Here is a 20,500-nt window from a genome sequence, read left to right as displayed (position 1 = left end):
ACTCTATCCATAACAAATCAAGTGGATTTAATTTATACATTAATTTCTTCAATCCAACCTCCAGGGTCTAGGATTTGAAAATAGGTATCAATGTCTTGGGAAGTGTTGAGAATTCCTTTGAAATGTGAGCTCTTATTGCCGCCAGTCATTTTCGCCAATCGGCTGGTGTCCTCTTTCGATCGACCAAACATACTTCAGCAAACTACATAAAAAACTCAGTCTAGCAATTCGCATATCGAGTTGTCTTTTGAAAAATCACCCCGAGGTCACAAAATAGAAAAGGATGGGCAGAGTAGGTCAATTTCAGATGAAGATGAAGACTATCATGATGGAATGAATGTGAGAATGCGAGAAATTGTTACGTCTTAGACGAGAAAATGTGATGTAAATAGGGAGGTGGCAAACACCATCCATTTCCTAGGAAGCAAACGCGCAGAAGCCTGTACAACCCTGCGAGTTTCAGATGATTCTAAGTGTAGCACCTACCTGTGCTTCCCTTACCAAGTCATTGCTTTGCAACTGTAAGTAATGGCCCCTTCCCGTCTAGGCTCGAAATCTTGATGTGATGAAAAAATTGTTTTAAAAAACATGTGACTTATAGGTGGCATGAACATCAAGGCTTAGCAAAGCGAGGAGGCAAAGAGCAAATGTAAGGCTGCAAAGCGAGTCCGGGAGTCCAGAAGCTCTAAATCTAGTCGACTGATACTCTCGTTTATCTCTCACAGGTACTCTTGCTTACCCTTCCTTCTTGAATTCTGATTATTCAACAACTTCTAATCTCCAAAGAAATGGCAGGCTCGGTGAATTCGCCTGCTAAAAATCCATCCCTAGTTTTTTTTTTTTTTTGCCTTTTCTTAGGGTTTTCATACTAATCTTTGCACAATTGGTGGATGTTTAATCAGTGGCCGCTGATCTAAATACTTGAAATTTGTTTATATGCGTACTTGTGATAATGATTTTGTCTCGATACTTGTACTTCAATTTGATTCGGCTCTTGTTAAATTTTATCTTCCAGTTTTGTGTCTATGCTTAATTAATTTTGCTGCCATTCGGATATTTTTGACAATGTCAACCAGTTAATACCGTCACAATTTCTATCATGAGATGTTAGAATTTTTTTTAATGGATAGTCATTACAAAATGTAATCAAGCTAAATGCAAATATCTGTAGAAATGCATGATCAATGAGACATAAAGGCTTAATATATGTTTGGAAAGTATTGTAACTATTTCTGCACGGGGAGCTGAATGCCTAGGAGGTGTTTCCCTTTCAAAGATAAGTTTCAAAATGGTATAGATGGACATCAAAGATGCGTTGCAATTGCATTCATTTTGGAGGGTTACTATGATTTGAATATTTGATTGATATATTCCTTTGGCAACTTAAATAGGGAAAATCATGGTCCCTGCAGAATGAAGGTACTTGGAGGATGAGGATACACCAACAATGAAAACTTCAAAAGGTGCAATGACTGGTTTAGTTACTGGTACCATCTGGGGAACCATAGTCGCCACTTGGTATGATATTCCTCGTATGAACTGTGTTTTGTACGTTAATACACATTGTGCTCGCTATTACACTACAGCTTTGTTCTCCGTTTATCTTTGTTTGAATACAAGCCAATATGCTTTGTTTATTGGTTCAAATGTGTAAGCTTGCTAGGATAGTTGATGATTGATAGTACATATATTCTGATACATGCCACGAGTGACAGCTGTAACAACATTTTTTTTTTATACATTCTGAATTTTTTTGAAAATCATATTATTCAAAAATCACTGAAAATGTTTAATATTATTTAAGTTTAACATCGATAGTGACGTACCTGTTGTCTGTTCCGTCAATCTAATCTCTTGTATTATGATGCTTTGTTTCTAGAAGAGAAGCTATAAGTTGCATTTCTGATTTTCTTTAATTGTACTTGATTGGAAGTGTGATCGTCTCTTGTTAGAATATGAATATGAAATTATGCTGTCAGAATTTCGAACTGATAGCCCATGTTAGTTTCAGAGGCTCACCGATGATTGAATTTCCTGTAGTCATGGACATCAGTAATCTATTACTTTGTCTTGCTGCAAGTTTTTAGTTGAAAATTATTTAAATAAAATACTTTGTCTGGACCAACCTAAGTACTTAGTTTTGTTCTTATTTGGTATATTTAGAGCTGCTTTCCACCTGAAGATGATTTTTGCTACTCGGTGTGGATCTAAGTTAAATTTTGTGCTGCAAGTGTAATCATTATTCATTTAAAAATAACCCTCCATTATGTTCACGACTTTTGACTTCATTATACTCTGCATTTTGCTTTCTTATTGGATTATATGATGCAGTGATGTCTTCATTCTTCCCCTATTTTTTTCATTCAAATGAGTTTTCACTATTCGCTAAGGAGACGAGATAATCTACTTCTATTTCTCTATATCGCCCAATTCCCAGGACAATGTTTACTAGCCTCTTTCAGCTTTTGATTTATCACCTTTCCTACTCTTTCTTTTCTTTTCTTTTTTTTTTAACCAAAGCCTTTCCTACTTAAGTCATGATTTCACGGTCTATATAAACTGGTACCAAACGAGTCATTTCACTGCGAGGGTAACATTCTGGATTTGATAAAGGTTACAGAACCATGATTATATTTGTGCCCCTGGATTAGCAACGTTTTATTTTTCATGTGTCTTAATAAAAATGATGTGTTCTAAGTAAGAGCATCTCAACCACCATTTCTGCTGGAACAGCATTGGCAGTGACTTCTTCAATTATTGACATTGGAGGTTAGACTACAAGAATTGACAAGGGGAAGCAGTATTATCCTTACACCACTAAGAAAAGATCCAATGTTGATTCATAAGGAACTAATCCATATGAAGATGTTTTCAGTCAATGAGAGGCGTGAATCATTCCTATTTTTTTTTCCCCAGTTGAGGTTACATCCTCAGCTATCTTTTCATGTCTTTTTTGTTCGTAAGTCGGCGCTTGTGAACTGGTTGATTTCAATAAATGATGTTCAATGTATCGTTTCGAATTAGCCAATGGTCGGGATTCTTCTTTTGGATGAGTGTGTGACGAGCACAAGCTTAAAGGGAGAACCCATTCCAAAAAATTAGCCTGTTGGGTGGGAGAACCCTTCACACTTATAACCCCACAATACTTGTGAGGCTCCCCGATGTGAGACTCGTGACAATGCCACCCCGTCAAGAGCCGACGTCTCCGATGGCTTCACTCCACGGCACTTTACTCGGCCTTTTGCCGGTCAGAACACTCTGTGGGTATCCCTTTCTGTGACACCGGACTTTCAATGAAAGCACTAATATGATGAGCACAAGCCCAAAGGGAGAACCCATTCCAAAAACTAGCCTGTTGGATGGGAGAGCCCTTCACACTTATAAACCCCACAATAGTTGTGAGGCTCTCCGATGTGGGACTCGTGATAGAATGTCGCTTATTGACTAGGAAACTTATAGGGCTGAGCGATGCATGTTGATTTTTTGCGTTGTTTATTTCATGTGGAGTGATCGCAAGATGCGTTCAAATGATCCCACCCGAGACTCTTGCCTTTTCACTTCTCTGGGCGTTTAAGTCATGATAGAATAGTAATAGTGTAACACACCAAATTTTTTTTTTAATAATTTAACTCAACCATAATTGGGTTACAGCCACCCAACACTTTTTATATCAATAATTTCAATATAAAATATTTTATAATTGGCTTCAATTCACACAATATAACATGTCAGATAAATTTTTACCTCCCACATGCCATTAGGCTAAATCACATTTGTCCATTCTTATACTCCCAACAAGTAAAATAAACAATTTAGTCAATTTTCAACACAAGCCAGTTATTTGGCCTCATAATTATGCCATTTTAACCAATGCAAAGTAAATCAAATATTAAAATTACAGTCATCCAAATTGTATCAAAAATAGAAATAGTTTGAAAGGCATGATTACATTATATATTCATATAATTGTCAATAAATAAAAAGCCCTAATATTGGTAATATAACACATTATAAATCATAAATCAAATACTCAAAAGAGACAGTGGATTATGCCACTAAGCCTTTGAGACTCCTTCACGTGTCACTCGTGGCTCTTCTCCTAAAAATTGTTAACCACATAATGAGACTTAAAAGTCCTAGTAACCAAAGCTAATTTATGATAGTATATACAAACAGTTAAGTGTGTGCTTATTAAGTGAGAATTAAAAATAATATAATTCCAACAAATATAAAAAATATTACAATACACACAAATAACCATCCTTATATCCCTCCATTAACCTCGAGTCGTAGCCCTCACTCAGTACTAAATTACCCGACCAAAGGTAGATTAGCCTGAACCCTTACAAGCCACCTATTGAGCTCCAATAGGGGCGTACCATGTGGCACATAAAATACAACAATAATAGCAAGTCTCCCAACACCTCCCACAATAATTAAACAAATTCATAATAATATTGCACAATTATATAATATTACAAAGTTTATAATTTTCTCAATAATCACCCAATTAACATGAAATAACACTAATCACAAATTAAAAGCATGGTTACCTTGTGACTTTTTCAATAAATTATTCCTTACAATTTCTCTCCCATCACAATCTTCACCAATAATACAATCTACAAATAACATATTATTTATAAATATTAATTTTAATTTTTGAAACTAATAAAATAATTCTAATAATAGAATTAAAAATATAACATAATTCCTAATCTCAATCTTAATACAAATCTAAAGTTAATACTATTAATTAAAATTTTTAACTCCTCTTTTAATTATCAATAAACATTAATAATCTAAAAATCAACTTCTAAACTAATTTCTATTATCAATTTTTTTTTATTTCATAAATTCGCACATAAATATTCAAAAATTAAAAATTGAGTCTCTAGCTTAGAATCATAATTCTATAACCATAATAATTCATTTCTCATTCCAAATAATCATCTAAACCTCAATAAATCAACATATATTTTCAGATAAAAAATATAGTTTATGATTTGATTCATAAGCCATAAATTCAAAGATTATCAACAAATTTATACTCTAGAATATTTATTATACTACTAACAACCTCAAAACTATATTTATTCAACATAAATTCATCCCTCTTTCAAATCTTAAATTTTTCACCATCACAAAATCAGAAACTAAAGGAGCTAGATGAATAAGAAAAATTTTCAAAACACTTATTTAATCTTGAAAAGCTTAAAATCTCACCCTAATTATCCTATTAGGAAGTCTCACCTTTAAAACTTAAACACGCTGCGTCGATGAATTTGCTCACAGTCGCTTGCTCTGTTTGTGCGCGGAAGAGAAGTGAGAAGAGAAGGAAAATGAAAGGGAAGAGGACATTTGTTGTTTTTTTTTAAAAAACATGTGGGTCCCACATTTTCTTTTTGCTTTCCTTTCCTTCTTTTTATATATCTATGTACATCGCACTTACGCCGAAAGCTCCATTCCTCCTCCTCTTTTTTTTATTATTATTATTTTATATGTATGATCATTGCATGCGGACGCACCGAAAGCTGGTCTCTTTTTTTTTCTTTCTTTCCTTCCACTTTCTCATATCTTTTCTTATTTTTTTAATAATAATAATAATAATTTAATTAATTTTTTTAATTAATTAATTATATTTTTTTATTTTAAAATTATATCCTAAGTTAGATTTAATAATCATCTCCTACTAATTTGCTTACCTCTAAATATTTTTTTTTAAATTTTTATTAACCCAAATTAACTATTAAAATTTAAATTGGAATGTTACAAATAGAGGAGGATTGTTGAGGTTAATATTGAACCAACCCTCCTTTGTTTAAGGATAATCATGTGGTTGACGGGGCATTTTTCCTCAAATTGTAGTTTCAATATTTCCAAAATGAGGATCATTAATATTTATTTATGCCTTCCTTAAGGATTACTCATGTCGCACAAAGGGTCCTACCTCGTTTCCCCAAATAATTATCATAATGATGCATTCAATTATAAGTTAAAATCAGTGTTGTGTTAATTTGTACTAATCTTTAGTAGTCAACCTTGCAATTTTATTCAGGCTAGGGGAAATTGCAATTTTGACCTACATCATTGCTCGTAGTCATCAACAAAAAGTTGCTTAAACGTCCTAGGATTATATATATTTGAAAAAATTGCTTAAAAAGACTGGACCAATATATTTTTTGCTGAAAAGAACTCAGGACATTAGGTCTTTGGCTGTCAATAACTTCAGGGGGTAAATGACTTAAATGCCCTTAGTGGTAAGAAAAAACATAGAGAAAGTTGAGTAAGGACATTCGATATTAATAAGCAAGGACATTCGATATTAATATGTCACATAAGATCCTTTGGTGACACTTTATTGAGCACTAAAGCACAAGATCATTTAGTGTCAATATATTACATAAGATCTTTCAATGTTAATATGTCACATAAGATCCTTTAGCGTCAATATATTTGCAACTAACGTGTGCCTACGGAAATTTTTTGCATATAAGAGAAGAGCCTTGCATATGACAAGAGAAACATTATATAATGTGAAAGAAATCTGCATATGCATAAAAGTATTGCATGTCATGGGAGAGTATTACATATCATGGAAGAAATCTGCATTTATAAAAAAATGTTACATATAATGGTAGAAACGTTGTATATTATGGAAGAAATATGCATATATGAGGGAGTGTTGCATGTGATGGGAAAGTGTTATATATTTGGGAGAGTGGTTGTATATAACAGAAGAAACAATTCATATCGTAGAAGAAATTCACATCTACCGAATAATATTGCATATGCAGAAGATTGTTTGTATATCATAAAAGAAATTTGCATATGTTAAAAAGTCTTGCATAACATAGAAACTTATTGCATATAAATGAAAATGAATCATAGCCTTGGTTTCTTTACTTTTCATAAAAATACAAATGAATATCTTAAAAAATTTCTCAATTTTCATTAAAAAAATAGATATCTTAAAAATTTTCTCAATTTTTATAAAAGTATCAATGGATATTTTGAAAAAATATAGACAAAAAGAAATTATAGTCCTTGTTTCTTTGATTTTCATAAAATGTAAATGGATATTTTGAAATTTTTTTCATTTTTCATAAAATCAATAAAGAATGTTTTGAAAACACAAATGAATATTTTAAAAATTTTATCATTTTTCACAAAAACACTGATAAATATTCTAAAACACTAATGAATATTTTCAATTGTCACTATTGCATTGTTATATATAAACTTTAATCACACTAACTTAAAGCATGAAAAACAATTGAATATCAATCAATTCATTTATCATTAAATAATAACATGTTTTTACATTCCTTGACAGTATAAACTATATTGCATTACAAGATATTACATCCCTTGTTACTTTTATATGTTTTGTTCAATACTTCAACATAACATTCATAAATTACACCAATTTTCTATATATATATATATATATATATATATTTATTAGCATTTGACAATAGATTGCAAGTATTCCAATTCAAGCTCCTTCAACCAATTGTTAATGTAGACTTAGCTTTATCATAAATGCTCCATTTCATATGTTCAACCTTCCTTTCTTGTTTCTCAAATAATATGTTGAAGAGATGCAAAAATGCTTTCTTGACCACAACTTAAAATCAACACAATAGTTGTTAGATTATAAAAGATAATAAAACAAAGGAGCTCAAGGTTTTTGTAACTATAACAGTACCAAAATGCCCGCTTTCGAGATAACACATGTTCTTTTAACCAAAAAACTTAACAAGGGTAGCAATAAAATTCAATTCTCTTTATCCACCACTACCTCGATATCAACTAGAAGAACCCTAAAATCATCACAAGAGTAACACATAGCCCAAGAAAATTAGAGTGACGTGGCCAAACATGACAAGAAAAGTGTGTGAAGGTAATAAAAAATACCAGCCTATCAACAATTTGAAAAATGTGATTGCCCTGGGTACGTTGGAACAATTGCCCGTGGATCATGTACATAGCCTTTGAATGTGTTTTGGCAAATGGAGATCATATCTTGAATAAGGTGTGTATGAATCCACATACTTTGAACCATATTACGAAGAACTCTGACAAGCCTTAATGCCTTGGCTATTATCTCAAAAAATAGCTTCTCTACTAGTTCCTGAGCCGGACCTAAATTACAAGTGTTGTGAACTTCTGTTCATAAAAAATACAAAACAATGATAACAGTTTACTGGTTTCAATAATCAAAACAAAGTCGACGGGTTTGACAATTTAGCAACTCAAAAATTTAGCAACAAAACAAAGCAAGCTGAAAATGGAATTTCCTCTTAAAAGAGTTCGTGAAAGATGACCCAAATGCATGTATACTTTCATAATGAAAATAAGATTGGACTGTAGGGAACTTTCATGTTCAAGTCAACCTTATCCAATCAAACATCCTTCCAAATGAAGAGCAGAGTTCAAGCTCCAACACTGGCCTACAATACATATCCAAAGGTTTATTTGTGATTTGTGAGTTTATATCAGGTTTAAGTATCAAAATAAAGCAAAGCACATTTCTCACTGAATTTAAATAAATCAATATGCAATAAGTTGTCATACCCACAGGATCTGAAGAATCAACAATGATAGCATCATACTTCCCATCTTAAGCTCGTCGAAGAAAATCAACAGCTACCAAAATTCAATCAATGTGAATAATACAATTCAGAAAACAAGAATTGAAAACTCAACAAAAAAAAAAAGGTAGGTCAGCAAACAAAGACCAAATCAGATGGTACAAAACGGCCACTATGTTAACTTGGTGGCGGTGGCACCAATCTCATTAGTCTTCCTCAACCCAAGACCTCTTATCATTCTGCATTCATTGAGGGAAACAACAAAGATGATAACTTCCCCACCAGTATCATCTCTCAAGGATGAACTGAGAAGAAAAGGGAAGACTGAGAAGGATTTAAGGGTAGGGTTGCAAGAAGAATCTAGAAAAAGAAGAAAGCAAGGAAGAATAAGATGCAGCTTGAAATGAACAGTCATGCGTAAGGTCACAGGCAATGGCAAAGGAAGAGGTCACGAGGACGACGGCAGAGAAAGAGGAGCTGCGTGTAAGATCAACACTGTTCGAGCATTTTTGATAATCTATCAATCTTTATTCTTCTAAAGAATCTCGTTCCTTCGACTTATGAGCAATTTTTCTTATATATTATTATATAAATAATGATTCATTTGTTAAATTTTGAACAATGCACATACACTAGACTAACATCATATTAAGATATGACGCAGATCAACTTGGTATTTTCAATGAACTGACATAATTTATTTATTTTTTGGTGGGGGATAAGGGGGTCACAAGAAATTCCTGTGAAGTTGACTTCAATAGAAGTCAAAGGTTAAAAAAAAAAACGAATCAGTACAGTGGACGTTGGCACTGTAGGCAATGAAATTTTAAACGAGGCCACTTAATTTAGGCTGACAAAATATTACAGTAATTATTTTCACTAGCAAAAAAAAAAAATACAACTCAGATTAGCAACTGTAATTTAAATTCCATTCTGTGCACTGGCGATGTCACCACATAAGTAAGTGAGCATTAATTCAATTCATCTGATTTCAGCTAGCTGCGGAGCCAATAGAATTGGCCGGAGGAAGTTCAAAAAGAATACCGGAAACCTTCGTACTGTCCTGTTCCCTCAATAACTCTGCCTCTGCCGTAACAATGTCAGACAAACATCAATCACCTTGTAGACAGTAAAGTTGACGAATGTTTCCTGAAGCTGCCGCCACGACAGGAGGAAAAATTTATAGTCATAAACTAAAAAGCCAGTGATTATCCAGGCAAAGGAGACTATACAAATCAGAAAACCTAAGAGTTTACTAGGACCAAGACCTCAAAGAACAAACATACAAATTATGGCAGTTGAAATTGAGCTATTTTCTGAAGCATAGTCACAGAATAAAAGGAACAAATGCAATATAATTAAATAAAAGAATCTACCTCAAACAATCAGCTTGACTCAGAATAAAGGGCCAAGAACAAGATTACTAAATGAAGGAATCATCCTCAACCAGCCAGTTTGGCATCAAAAAGGTCCAGGTTTGGAAGGCATTTATCAACCGTATCGTTCCAATAAGAAAACACGGGATTTTTCCTTGTCGATGCAAAAGCTAGACATGCTTTGAATTAAACTAAATAAGCAGGTGTAATCATTACCGTATAACCAGTCCTTGAAGTATACATGAAGTGCAGATGACAATTCCCGTTTTCGACTTTCTTCCAAGGGCGCTTCCCGCAAGAGTTGTTTTATCTCCTCCAAATTCTTTTGCTGAAACGAAGATATGATTTTAATCAACTCGCTATTTATTTAGTTGAAATCAAATCATTCACTGAAATGCAGGCCCTACTTATTTTTTTATTTTATTTATTTATTTTTGAGTTTGAACACTACAAATTTGGAAATCCAACCACCAAGAAATTCCAAATAGCCCCGTTGACATACATTTCTATGCTGTGATGCAATGTAGGCCTCTGGTAGTTTGAATGGATTGTCGTTTGTAGATCCAGTATGTTCGCCCCCAAGCCAGTTCGGGATCTGCACGCCAAACAATGGGGAGGAAAAGTATGTGAATAGCAGCAAACAAACACGGTTATGAAAAAGAGGATAAAAAGAAAAAAACATTAAAAAGGAAATAACAAGGCGCTACTTTAAGGTTAGACAAGTGAAATCATACATGGGGGAAAATATGAAGCATATCATAATTTTTCCTTTACTTCTTGCACTAAACACTTCAATTTGGTCTTCACATGTTTCCATACAGATAGAGTCATCGAAATGGCAACAATAGCACCTAGCATCCATTGCATAGAAGAATGTTCCATTTTATTTGTTTAAAAACAGCATTGCATGATGGATGCTCTCTCAGCTTCTAATGAACTAGACAATCTATGCAAATAACCTGATCTATTTTAATTTAAAGGTTGTGTTTGTTACGTGGCATGGAGAGAGATGGGCAGCTAAGAAGGATAAAATAAACTGTGACTTGACTCATCTTTGCTTTGAGGGATTAAATTAAAATTTTTAAAACCTGAGCAAAAAATACAAAAACTTAAAGGCTAATTTAACCTAAAATAAAAATCTTACATAGTCCTGTAAGTCAGGTTAAAGTCGTACCATAAAATTTGTGAATTGATCAGGATCCACCCGTACAGCAGACTCAGCTTGGACATCAGAGACACCCGCCGGATGAGATAATGAATCATGAGGATCGACCATGCCCAATGCTAGAGGTTCGTCCCATCTGTTTACTGTGGGTACAATCCCAACTTCAGTCATGTGCTCCTCCAGCTGGGAGTAAAATGTATTATATGGTGCCACCTAATAACACAAAAAATGATAAAAAAAATTTCAAATGATAAACCCAGTTGGAAGAGTGAGGATCTTAGATAAAAATACACGTTCATTATCAAAAGCTAGCAACACCAAAAGCAGAAACATGAACAGAAAAAATAGACATTGACAAGCGACCAGAAGAACAAAGACCCATATTTGTAGTCATAAAACCGTTGGTGAATAAAACTATCATTAGGTTAATACAACAACAACAACAACAACAACAAGCCTTTATCCCACTAGGTGGGGTCGGCTACATGGATTGCAAGACGCCATTGTGCTCTATCATTTATTAAGCTTTTAGAAATATTATTAATTAAGAGATCACGTTCAACAACTTCCAAGAGTGTTCTATCATTAGGTTAATGAACATAAAAATAATTTTATATATTTCATCACTCAATCTTAATCATGAGAGTTAGCTTTCTTTACCTTCCCATACTTAATCAATCCCCACTATCACTTAAATAAAGGTAATCATCAATGATGTGCCCTGACCCAAAGACATAAAACCAAATGGGAAGCACTATCAAAAAGTTAGCAGTTGTTAGCTTAAAGGCTCGTGCACATGTCATATCCCTAGAAACCACATAAGTTCTATATACACAGAATTTTGAATTTTTAATATATTTAAAGAGACTTTATGGTGCAACTAATTTGATAAATGATTGGTCCAGCGTTTCAGAAATGTTGGCAACTTCTTTAGGCCAAATGCGCAATCAGATCCATTTGTCCCTTCACTAACCCCATTTCATTACAAAAACATTTACACAAAAATTGTTGATTTGCTGGCAAACACATAAATCATAAAACAGTTGAGGAACCCCCAGTTTAAAACCAGCGAGGCTCAAATATTAGCAACCACTCCCAACTGTTACTCGCCCCATATTTGACCATATACCCATCAGGGTTATTCAGCCTGGATGTATTTCAAATGGTTTTATATTATGAATAGATGGCATTTCCAGTAATCTTCCATTGATGTAAATAACACAATTTGAACATACTTTGGACATCGTTCATGCCTAAACACTTATCCCATCTATTCCTAACATCTGATAAAACCAAGGCAAAACTATGAACATCAGGGTCCACCATAGCCAATAACTAAGCCCCTAAATCATAAAAAGAGCAAAATCCCACATCCATCACATACTCTAGAAACTACCAACAGGAAAAACGCGGTGAAAGCCCAAAAAAAAAAAGCATAGAGTATTAACATGTAATTTAAAGAGTCATGTCACATCCAATATGGGCACAAACCTTTTTCTGATTTTCCATTCATTATAGGAAGCTAAACAAATAAAATGCTCTCATTATAATTTTTATTACCCAAATATGCAATATTACCACTTCTGCTAGGTTAAATCAATTAAACCAAAAAGGATATATCTCAAATCATTAATTTGGATATGTAGGGGCATTGTATTGGAGGCTAAAAACAATTAGTGTAATCAGAAACTAGACAGACAGCTACATTAGTGTCAACTGGCTAGCAAGTCCATAAATCTTGCGACAGGAAACGAGTAAGTTCACCTGCAGTTTATGGTTATCACCAACAATGAGAGGTTGCTGGTTCACTCCCAGAAAGAAAACACACTCACGGCAGTTAGCAATACAAATATGTTTTGCTGCCACAATTACATGAACTCGTTCACAGTGTTCAACTCTTACAGCCTGTCAGAGGAAAGAAAAGGACATTAACTTCCATCACATCAATCGAAGAAGCCACTAATTTAACATTCAACAAGCAGAGCATCAGTTATATACCCCCAAACTTAAGGCATAAAAGTGCACTAGGGAAAGGGCTAAAGAAGTATTCTAATAACAGTTATTATGTTTTAAAGCATCAGTTATTATGTCTTAAATCATAATAACAGTCAACTAAACAGCCAGTACTACACATACCGTATACTGCAGAAATGTTATTTAGGAAAAAAAGGAGCAGAAAGAAGGATGGGGAAGAGAAAGATAAAAATTCACGCAATGATAGCCATCTCATTCATTGACATTTTTACATTTTTTTAATAACAAGAAAATAGAAACTAGCAGGTGACTATTAAGTGATGCGAATAACAAAAACCACAGTTTATATGATATCAAACAGTATCATTTCTAGCAGGCTTGAAGGAGGGAAGAGGACTGTTTATGGGAAGGAAAAGAATGAAGGCTAACAGGCTTGAAAGAATCTAACTGTCAGGGAGGCCCAGAAATACAACACTTGAAAGTTAGAAAACTTTAAAATATAGATAACCATTTTAGCAATTAACTGCTATGCATATAGTCATGGCTTTCGCTGACCATCTTTCCTTTTCAAGATCAAGCATTTTTCAGTTGAAGCTAAATCCATGCTTCCGTTCTCTTGATCAAGATAAAGGAACGCTCCAAGGGCAATGGTTAAGAAGACACTTGATGCATTGATTGTGTAATTAAAGCATTGGTTTAAAAAAATTTATATGATTATCTAATGCTTCCTTTTGCAATGATTTGTTATGTTCTCTGAAAATTGCATCTTCTGTTGTTGAAAATAAAGCCATATATTATTCCTCGATCATGCTTGTAGGGCATGAGTTAGCTAGGCCCCACAATGATAGTGGACAATAATAGTCACTAAAACCATTTTCGCTTCAATTCAAACATGCAGACACTTTTATAATTGCATGGATGTGGGCGCAAGGAGACGTAGTGAAGTTTCAGAACCCAAAAACTGATTCTGAAGTCATCACTTACCACCAAAACAAGCTTAATAAGGAGTAACTCAAACTAAAAGGGCAATCCTGCCAGTTGGGAAGACTTTGAAGATTTCGTTTGAACGTGAAGAACAGGTCTCAGGCTTTTTTGAATTGATGGCAAAAGGCAAGAAATCATTGATATTCTGAACAATGACAAACAATTCCAGTTCAAGATGACAATGATGTGATGATTACAAGTTATGAGATCATCTCCAGCTCCAGAAGGTACTAACATTTAAAACTTTGTGATACAAGAATGAAAGGATTGCAACTTTGCAAGCATTGAGCAGATTTACAGAAGATCAGTAATAGTTAAAGCATATTGACTTCATCACATATCAATATTATCATCAACCAACACGTGGTGCATGAATTCATGGAAGGAAAAAAAAAATTACAAATGCACATTGAAGTGGTCCGCACTGCATAAGACAGTTTCTAATGTGAAAATGATTGTTATATTCCCCTTAACTACTAGAAGTTTAAAGTCCAATAACCTAAGAAATTTTCTTCTACTTGGACTTGAAGGAAACTGCAGATATCATCAGTATCATCTTTATATCTCAGCTTACCATTCAGATGAAAAAATGTTGTAAACAAATTTCATACACATTCTAGTTTATGCAGATCTACTGAGCGCCTTGTAAAAGCAGAACTCAGAGTTAGTAATTACCTTGCCAACTGCTCCTAGAACTATAGTAGCATCAGAACATCCATAGACAGTAGCATATCTCAGGGGTGCTAAGATGTAGATGGTAGACTCATGACAGTTTAGAACCTGCATCGATCAGACATAATGTTTTATTATAGCAAGCCAATGGCCAATATCCACAATTATCATTAGAGATGAAGTTCTGTAGCTAACATCTGTTGTTTGGTCAAACATAAATCTATAATGACATGTTTTGTAGAAAGAACACAGGTGTACGAAAACAGAAGAACAGGGCAGGTGCAAGAAACTAACCTTAACAGAGGAACCTTTGATGTCAGACGAAAGCTTCACATATGAAGATTTAGAGATCCCTTCAATGAAATATGGGCTTCTAGTGCTTGCCGGGACATTAACTGAGTTAGTGCATGCCTCCACCATAACAATGTCTTGATCAGACGCATTGCCTGGCCCATTTTCCTTTGAAGAAACCGGTTCAGAGATATGCTCCAAAGCAGAAGCTATGCTTTGAGCAAGCCAATCATGAACTTGCGCAGCAGGAACAGGAACAGCAGGCATGTCAGGATCAGAGTTCGCGAAGAAAGGAGATGCTTGACTCAATGAATTTCCATCAAATCCCTTATCACCAAACTGAATAAGAAAGCCAAGGTGCTCAAATCTATCCATAGTTAAGACCTGAAACAAGGTCAAGTAAATGAAATAGGGACAAAAGCCATGAAAATTTAAGGATTCAGTAGGAAGGAGGAAAACTAAATGGATCCCAGTGACAGCAACCATTTATGTGTAGCACTTGTCAGGCATCTATGTCAACACACTTCATTTGATGATGATTAACACACACTATCACTCGGCATATGATTTACCCACTAGACCCACACTGATTCAGAAAATCACACCCTTCAGACTCATTCTTAACAGTACGTCAGTGACAACTCCAGTATGAACCTTAAAGATAGAAGCTAAGCTGAATTCTCAGCATGATATCAGCTTTAATAAATGAAATATAATACGCATTAAGAACTATCTCGAAACATTTTCTTGCCATCAAGGGAACCATTGGAAAACTTTCAGTAAAGTTTTGAAAGCAGTGTAACTGCCTTGAAATTTACAAACGTGGCAAAATAGTTCATGATCAAAACCAAAACAAACTATTTCATAATACCTTCACCCGTTTAATGGCACAATTGTTATTATAGATTGCTCACAAAAAATTTGACCAAGTTATACCACCAGCATGGGATTATTCTTACAGATAAAAAAGCCCATTAAACCCTTAAAATAAAACTAGAGAAGGAGGCGCACTAAAGAGTCAAGTTATTCTGATATTTACAAAGATTCAGGAATACTAGTAATAAGACATGCATAAAGCACCAGATATATGACAAGAACAACAAGACAACGGAATGAAAATGGTAACCAATTTATGCTTCAGGTGACAGACAAAAACTGACATCATATAGCCACAGATAAAGTTTAAGTACATGCACAAGAAGCATATAATCATGCTATCCAATGCCTGAAACTGAAGATCTTTCCATAATTTAGGATGGCGTGAAAAAACATATAAATCACCAGGACGTAGTCTAAAGAAGAAAAATCCATAATGTGAATGGTATTAGTTATATAGCACATAATCTCAATGGAAATCAGTAAACCATGAATAGCAAAGCACGCAGTAAATTCACAAACCAAAGATTCTTCGTCATCCCCCACCACAGGCTCTGATAGAAGAGATAGAATGTTAGCCATGTGCTTTTGCAAATATGATAATTGATGAGCCTCCTCATCAGCCTGTGATGGCATAAACCGCCGACTGTTGCTGCGCACTAGCTGCAAAATATTGAAAAATGAAGAACGTGATCTCAAGAATTACTTAAAAGCATTAGTGAAAAGCCTGATATGGTATAGAATATAACTATAACAAAGGAGACGGTAAAATAATGACAGCCAGAATATATTTTAATCGAAGGGTTCAACAGTGGCCAAAGCATAAAAATCCAAGATCATAGACAAGAGAAACACGGGTAATATTGAACATTTCAGACTAGTCCAGATACAAGTTTGACCAACACGGCAAGAGCTCAGGTCAAAATTTGGCATCAGTTTGAAAATGCCAAATTGATTATAAGAAAGAAAAGAACTAGCTGCAAAGCACAGAAGGTCATGCATCCCGACTCCCACAGTTATATTGCACAGTCTTTTTCATGCAAGCGCCAAAATGTACTTAAAGACTAAAAAGACAATTGGAACAATCAAATTTAGCCCCCAATCCAATTTAATTGACCATAAAAAAGTCAAATTTACTCCTAAGGCATAATTAAATATCTCAGCCAGGACTCTAACGTTCAGAGACAAGACTCGATTTGATTGTTTATGGATGATACGGGAAGTGATTAAGCCTAATCCCTCAACAACCGATACAATCATAAGGACTAATTGGCATTGCAAAAAGAATATTTTAAAAATCACTCTGTCTGTCCACAATTTAGTCCCTGTGATCTTCAATATCCACAAATTGTCTCACCGGCATTACATTACAGTCATTTAAATAAAAGGCCATTTCACCTGCAAGGGCGAGAGAGCAGAGAGATAACCATCAAAGGCCGAAGTGGAGGGCCAAACGTCAGCCACGGCGGCAGAGTCCTTGTGCGTCCTAGGCAGGAGCTTCTTGTAAGATTGAATGTACAAGAACAAAACCAGATCATAGACATCAGCACCAAAGGAGTCAATTTCTTCCGGCTTGGCCGTAGCTAGAGGTTCGGACTCGTGGTGTAGAACCGAGGCGAGAGTATCAAGAACGAGTCTTGCATGTTCAGGGGAGATCTGTAAAGCCTCGGAAATGGCCGCTGAATTGACCCTTTGATTAGAGGATAACTCAAGGAGCTTCTGCTTCAAGGGGATTAGGGTTTGCGTAGGATCGGAGAATATGAGCTTTGGCAGGGGTAAGAGGCCATGCTCGAAGGGCTCGCGCCTTGGACGAATGAGAGTGCTGGTGTCTCTGGATGCAGACGGCAATGAAGAAGATGTAGGCGACTGAATTGAGTCCGCCATGGCTAAAGAGAGAAAGGAAGAGAGCAATGCGAATTGAGGGAACAGGAAAAAGTAGTGAGAATTGCAGATCCTCGAAAGATGAATAATGAGAAGGAAGAGAGAAGTGGCTGTGTTCGAATGAGATTGGCCGTATGAAATCGTAGAGGCGTGGCAACTTGTGATTTGCCGCCTCTGTGTGGAGACCAGTGCACTTCTATTTGAGTCCCACGTTTAGGGGACGATGAGCGGATGAGGTGTAGTAAACGGTGAGCTCATGAAAAATCCAAGTTTTTAAGGCATTGCACTATGAAAGGATGTCTCTTCAGCAGCCACGACATGAGAATTCTTTCTACCTTGAAAGTTGGAAGCTGGAACCTCGGTGCTTCAGCCCCCGAGTTGCTCAACCCTCCCCGAGTTAACTAACTTCTATCCACCCCCCCCCCCCAAAATGAAAATTTTCAATGTTCGCAATTCAATAGATTACATTAAATGGGAGATTTAAAAGATAAGTGCTCACTAAACATGCATATTTTACTTATGCATTATTGCGCGAAAGTTCGTTTCATTGTGCTTACCCTCCCGCTTGCTGTTGTTAGATGTTCAGACACAGTGCAGAATTTTTAGATCGCATTCTTCACCGCTAATACACCATAACTCATAGTCCATGTTTGGTTTGGTTCTCCACAGGTAATTTTTGATTCTGGTGTTGTTTTATCGTCAAGGGGTAAGGATGCCCTCTAGTCAGAGAGAAATTAGCCATCTCTAACACTGTCCTTCGCGGGTTATTAAGGTTACTTTTACAGGTCACGATGGCAAAATTGTCTCGAATTTTCAATAAATAAGGTAAATAACACAATGACCTTAAATTTTAGACTATTGTGCATTATTTTTCGGATACTCGATAATAAATCATCTACTGAATAATTCGAAGTCTAAGCCGAATCGACTTTAAATGCGAACACAGATATTTAACTTTTAAGACATTAGATTAGATTTATAAATTTGTAGCCTCTTCTCAAGCCTAATTTATTATTTACGGGCAAAAAAAAAAAATTCTGCCACCTCAAACTTCACCCATTAAAAGTGCAGAGACTCATTACTGAGTAAGGAATAATTTATTAATTACGACGGCTTCCCTTTTGATGAATATATAACATGTCCCGACCAAATGGGCACAGTTCATAAGTTAGAAAGACAAGCATTTATGCGACTGGATTAGAGCAGGGGGATGAACATGTATGGATAGGAAGCAATGGAGCTAGGGAAAGAAGCAGAAATGGATGAAGTCGCAATCATAGTGCTGTGGATTCTCTCGTCAATCTGGATACGCAATAACTTGAAAGGGTTATGACAAATCAACTGTTTGTTAGTTCTACAAAGCTCGTAATGGAGCAGATATTCGGATATATTTTTCATTTGCTTTTGAATCTCAATGCAGAGATTGTACCATGCTCATAGGATTCCAACTGTGCAGCCTCAATAGAAACCAGCGCATTGGAACGTTCATTTGTCTAATATATGCCGAGAAACAATATTTTCTTCAGTCTTTGTTTGCCCTCTCTGTATGGGCGCACAAAAGTCCTTCCCTTTAAAGCGCACACTCTATACTGGGCAATCTAAAACAATCATCACCTTCACATCAAAGCACGTATCTGAGATAAATAACCGTACTCGTTCTGCATTGTCAGAAGCTTCAATAAGAGGAGAGTACTTGATCTGAACGTTACTGATCTCTTGAATATAATCTTGTAGTGTAACAACCAATAAGTCCCCTTAACGGTGTTTTCCCAGGTTTAATGGGGCGACCACTTTGTTTGTACGTGGTTATTCTTAATTTGAAGAAATAAACAGTCAAGAGCTGAACAGTAAATTCCAAAATCAGTCCACAATGAACCTTCAAAAGGTACGACTACTGAACCGCCATCTTCCCTGTAGAATGCGCTCCTCTCGCCGGGCGCAAGAGATGGGTTAAATACAAGAGTGAATGAAAATATATTAGTGACTAGCAATTGTTTATTTTATAATCAGTGGTCATTCAATATATAACAGCGACTTAAAACAAGTAAGGTGTGGCAATTTTATTGAACACGGACAATTGATACACGCTCGTGGTTGTGTCCATCACGACAATGGAGAGAGTGAGAGAAAAGAAGCGAGTTTAACCTGGCCTCTCTGATGGTTGTGATTAGCCACAAAACTAGTCACCTTTTCAATGGCGAGTTGATCATTTCCAGTCTGTGTTTCTTACATCAGCTTTTCTTCTCTCTCAATGTGTGTTAACTGATGGTTACATTACAACCCCGGAGTCACTCGTATACCGCCCGGGGGGGGGGGGGGGGGGGGGGCTTTTAATATGTCTAATTGTGACTCGCAATTAGACATGTTAAAAAAGGAAAGTTGAGTAAAATTCATGCATGTGACACGCAAAAATACAGAACGAGTATGATCTGTCTTTTGTTAATACATATAAGTTCGAGTAGAGTAACGTTAAGCCTAAAATAATTACGACACACAAACACTGTAAATTTAAATTGTAGTTGCCATTAGAGAGCGAGGTCTCCACTGTGAAGCACAAGATCTGCACGGCCACAAACTTAGCAACAAAAAAATTATGAGAAATTAGGCGTGGAAAAGTGAAGAAGAGGGGTGAAAAGTGTGAGGTGGAATAAAACAGCGGGTTTTGAGGTGTGTTTAAGCATCCT

The 20,500-nt window shown here is 35.4% G+C and overlaps 1 protein-coding gene and 1 long non-coding RNA gene across 4 annotated transcripts; one reads left to right on the top strand and one right to left on the bottom strand.

The window, feature by feature from the left end:
• The first annotated feature begins 254 nt into the window (after window positions 1–254).
• On the top strand, window positions 255–2,893 carry LOC129304769 (uncharacterized). Of its 2 annotated transcripts, XR_008591769.1 has the most exons (4): window positions 255–521; window positions 602–725; window positions 1,392–1,518; window positions 2,734–2,893. It is a non-coding gene; the product is annotated as an uncharacterized LOC129304769 (long non-coding RNA). The 2 variants fall into 2 exon arrangements; XR_008591768.1 differs by lacking the exon at window positions 2,734–2,893 and having other exon boundaries at window positions 1,392–1,709.
• Window positions 2,894–9,273: 6,380 nt separating this feature from the next.
• On the bottom strand, window positions 9,274–18,209 carry LOC129306320 (uncharacterized). Of its 2 annotated transcripts, none has more exons than XM_054946845.1 (9): window positions 17,334–18,209; window positions 16,458–16,598; window positions 15,063–15,443; window positions 14,772–14,876; window positions 12,903–13,043; window positions 11,148–11,351; window positions 10,476–10,568; window positions 10,190–10,301; window positions 9,274–9,683 (listed from the first exon to the last, which is right to left on the bottom strand). In XM_054946845.1, exons 1-9 carry the CDS (start codon window positions 17,817–17,819, stop codon window positions 9,589–9,591), a joined length of 1,758 nt encoding a protein of 585 aa, XP_054802820.1. In that variant the 5' UTR covers window positions 17,820–18,209; the 3' UTR covers window positions 9,274–9,588. The 2 variants fall into 2 exon arrangements, with proteins under 2 accessions (XP_054802820.1, XP_054802821.1); XM_054946846.1 differs by having other exon boundaries at window positions 9,274–9,752; window positions 17,334–18,207.
• Between the last annotated feature and the right edge of the window lie 2,291 nt (window positions 18,210–20,500).

This window comes from Prosopis cineraria, unplaced genomic scaffold, assembly GCF_029017545.1.
Source record: "Prosopis cineraria cultivar Desert tree isolate PC_DT_omini unplaced genomic scaffold, ASM2901754v1 PC3, whole genome shotgun sequence".
NCBI lineage: Eukaryota > Viridiplantae > Streptophyta > Magnoliopsida > Fabales > Fabaceae > Prosopis > Prosopis cineraria.
The sequence above is the reverse complement of the archived record's forward strand: the minus strand, read 5'-3'. Positions and strand labels throughout refer to the sequence as shown.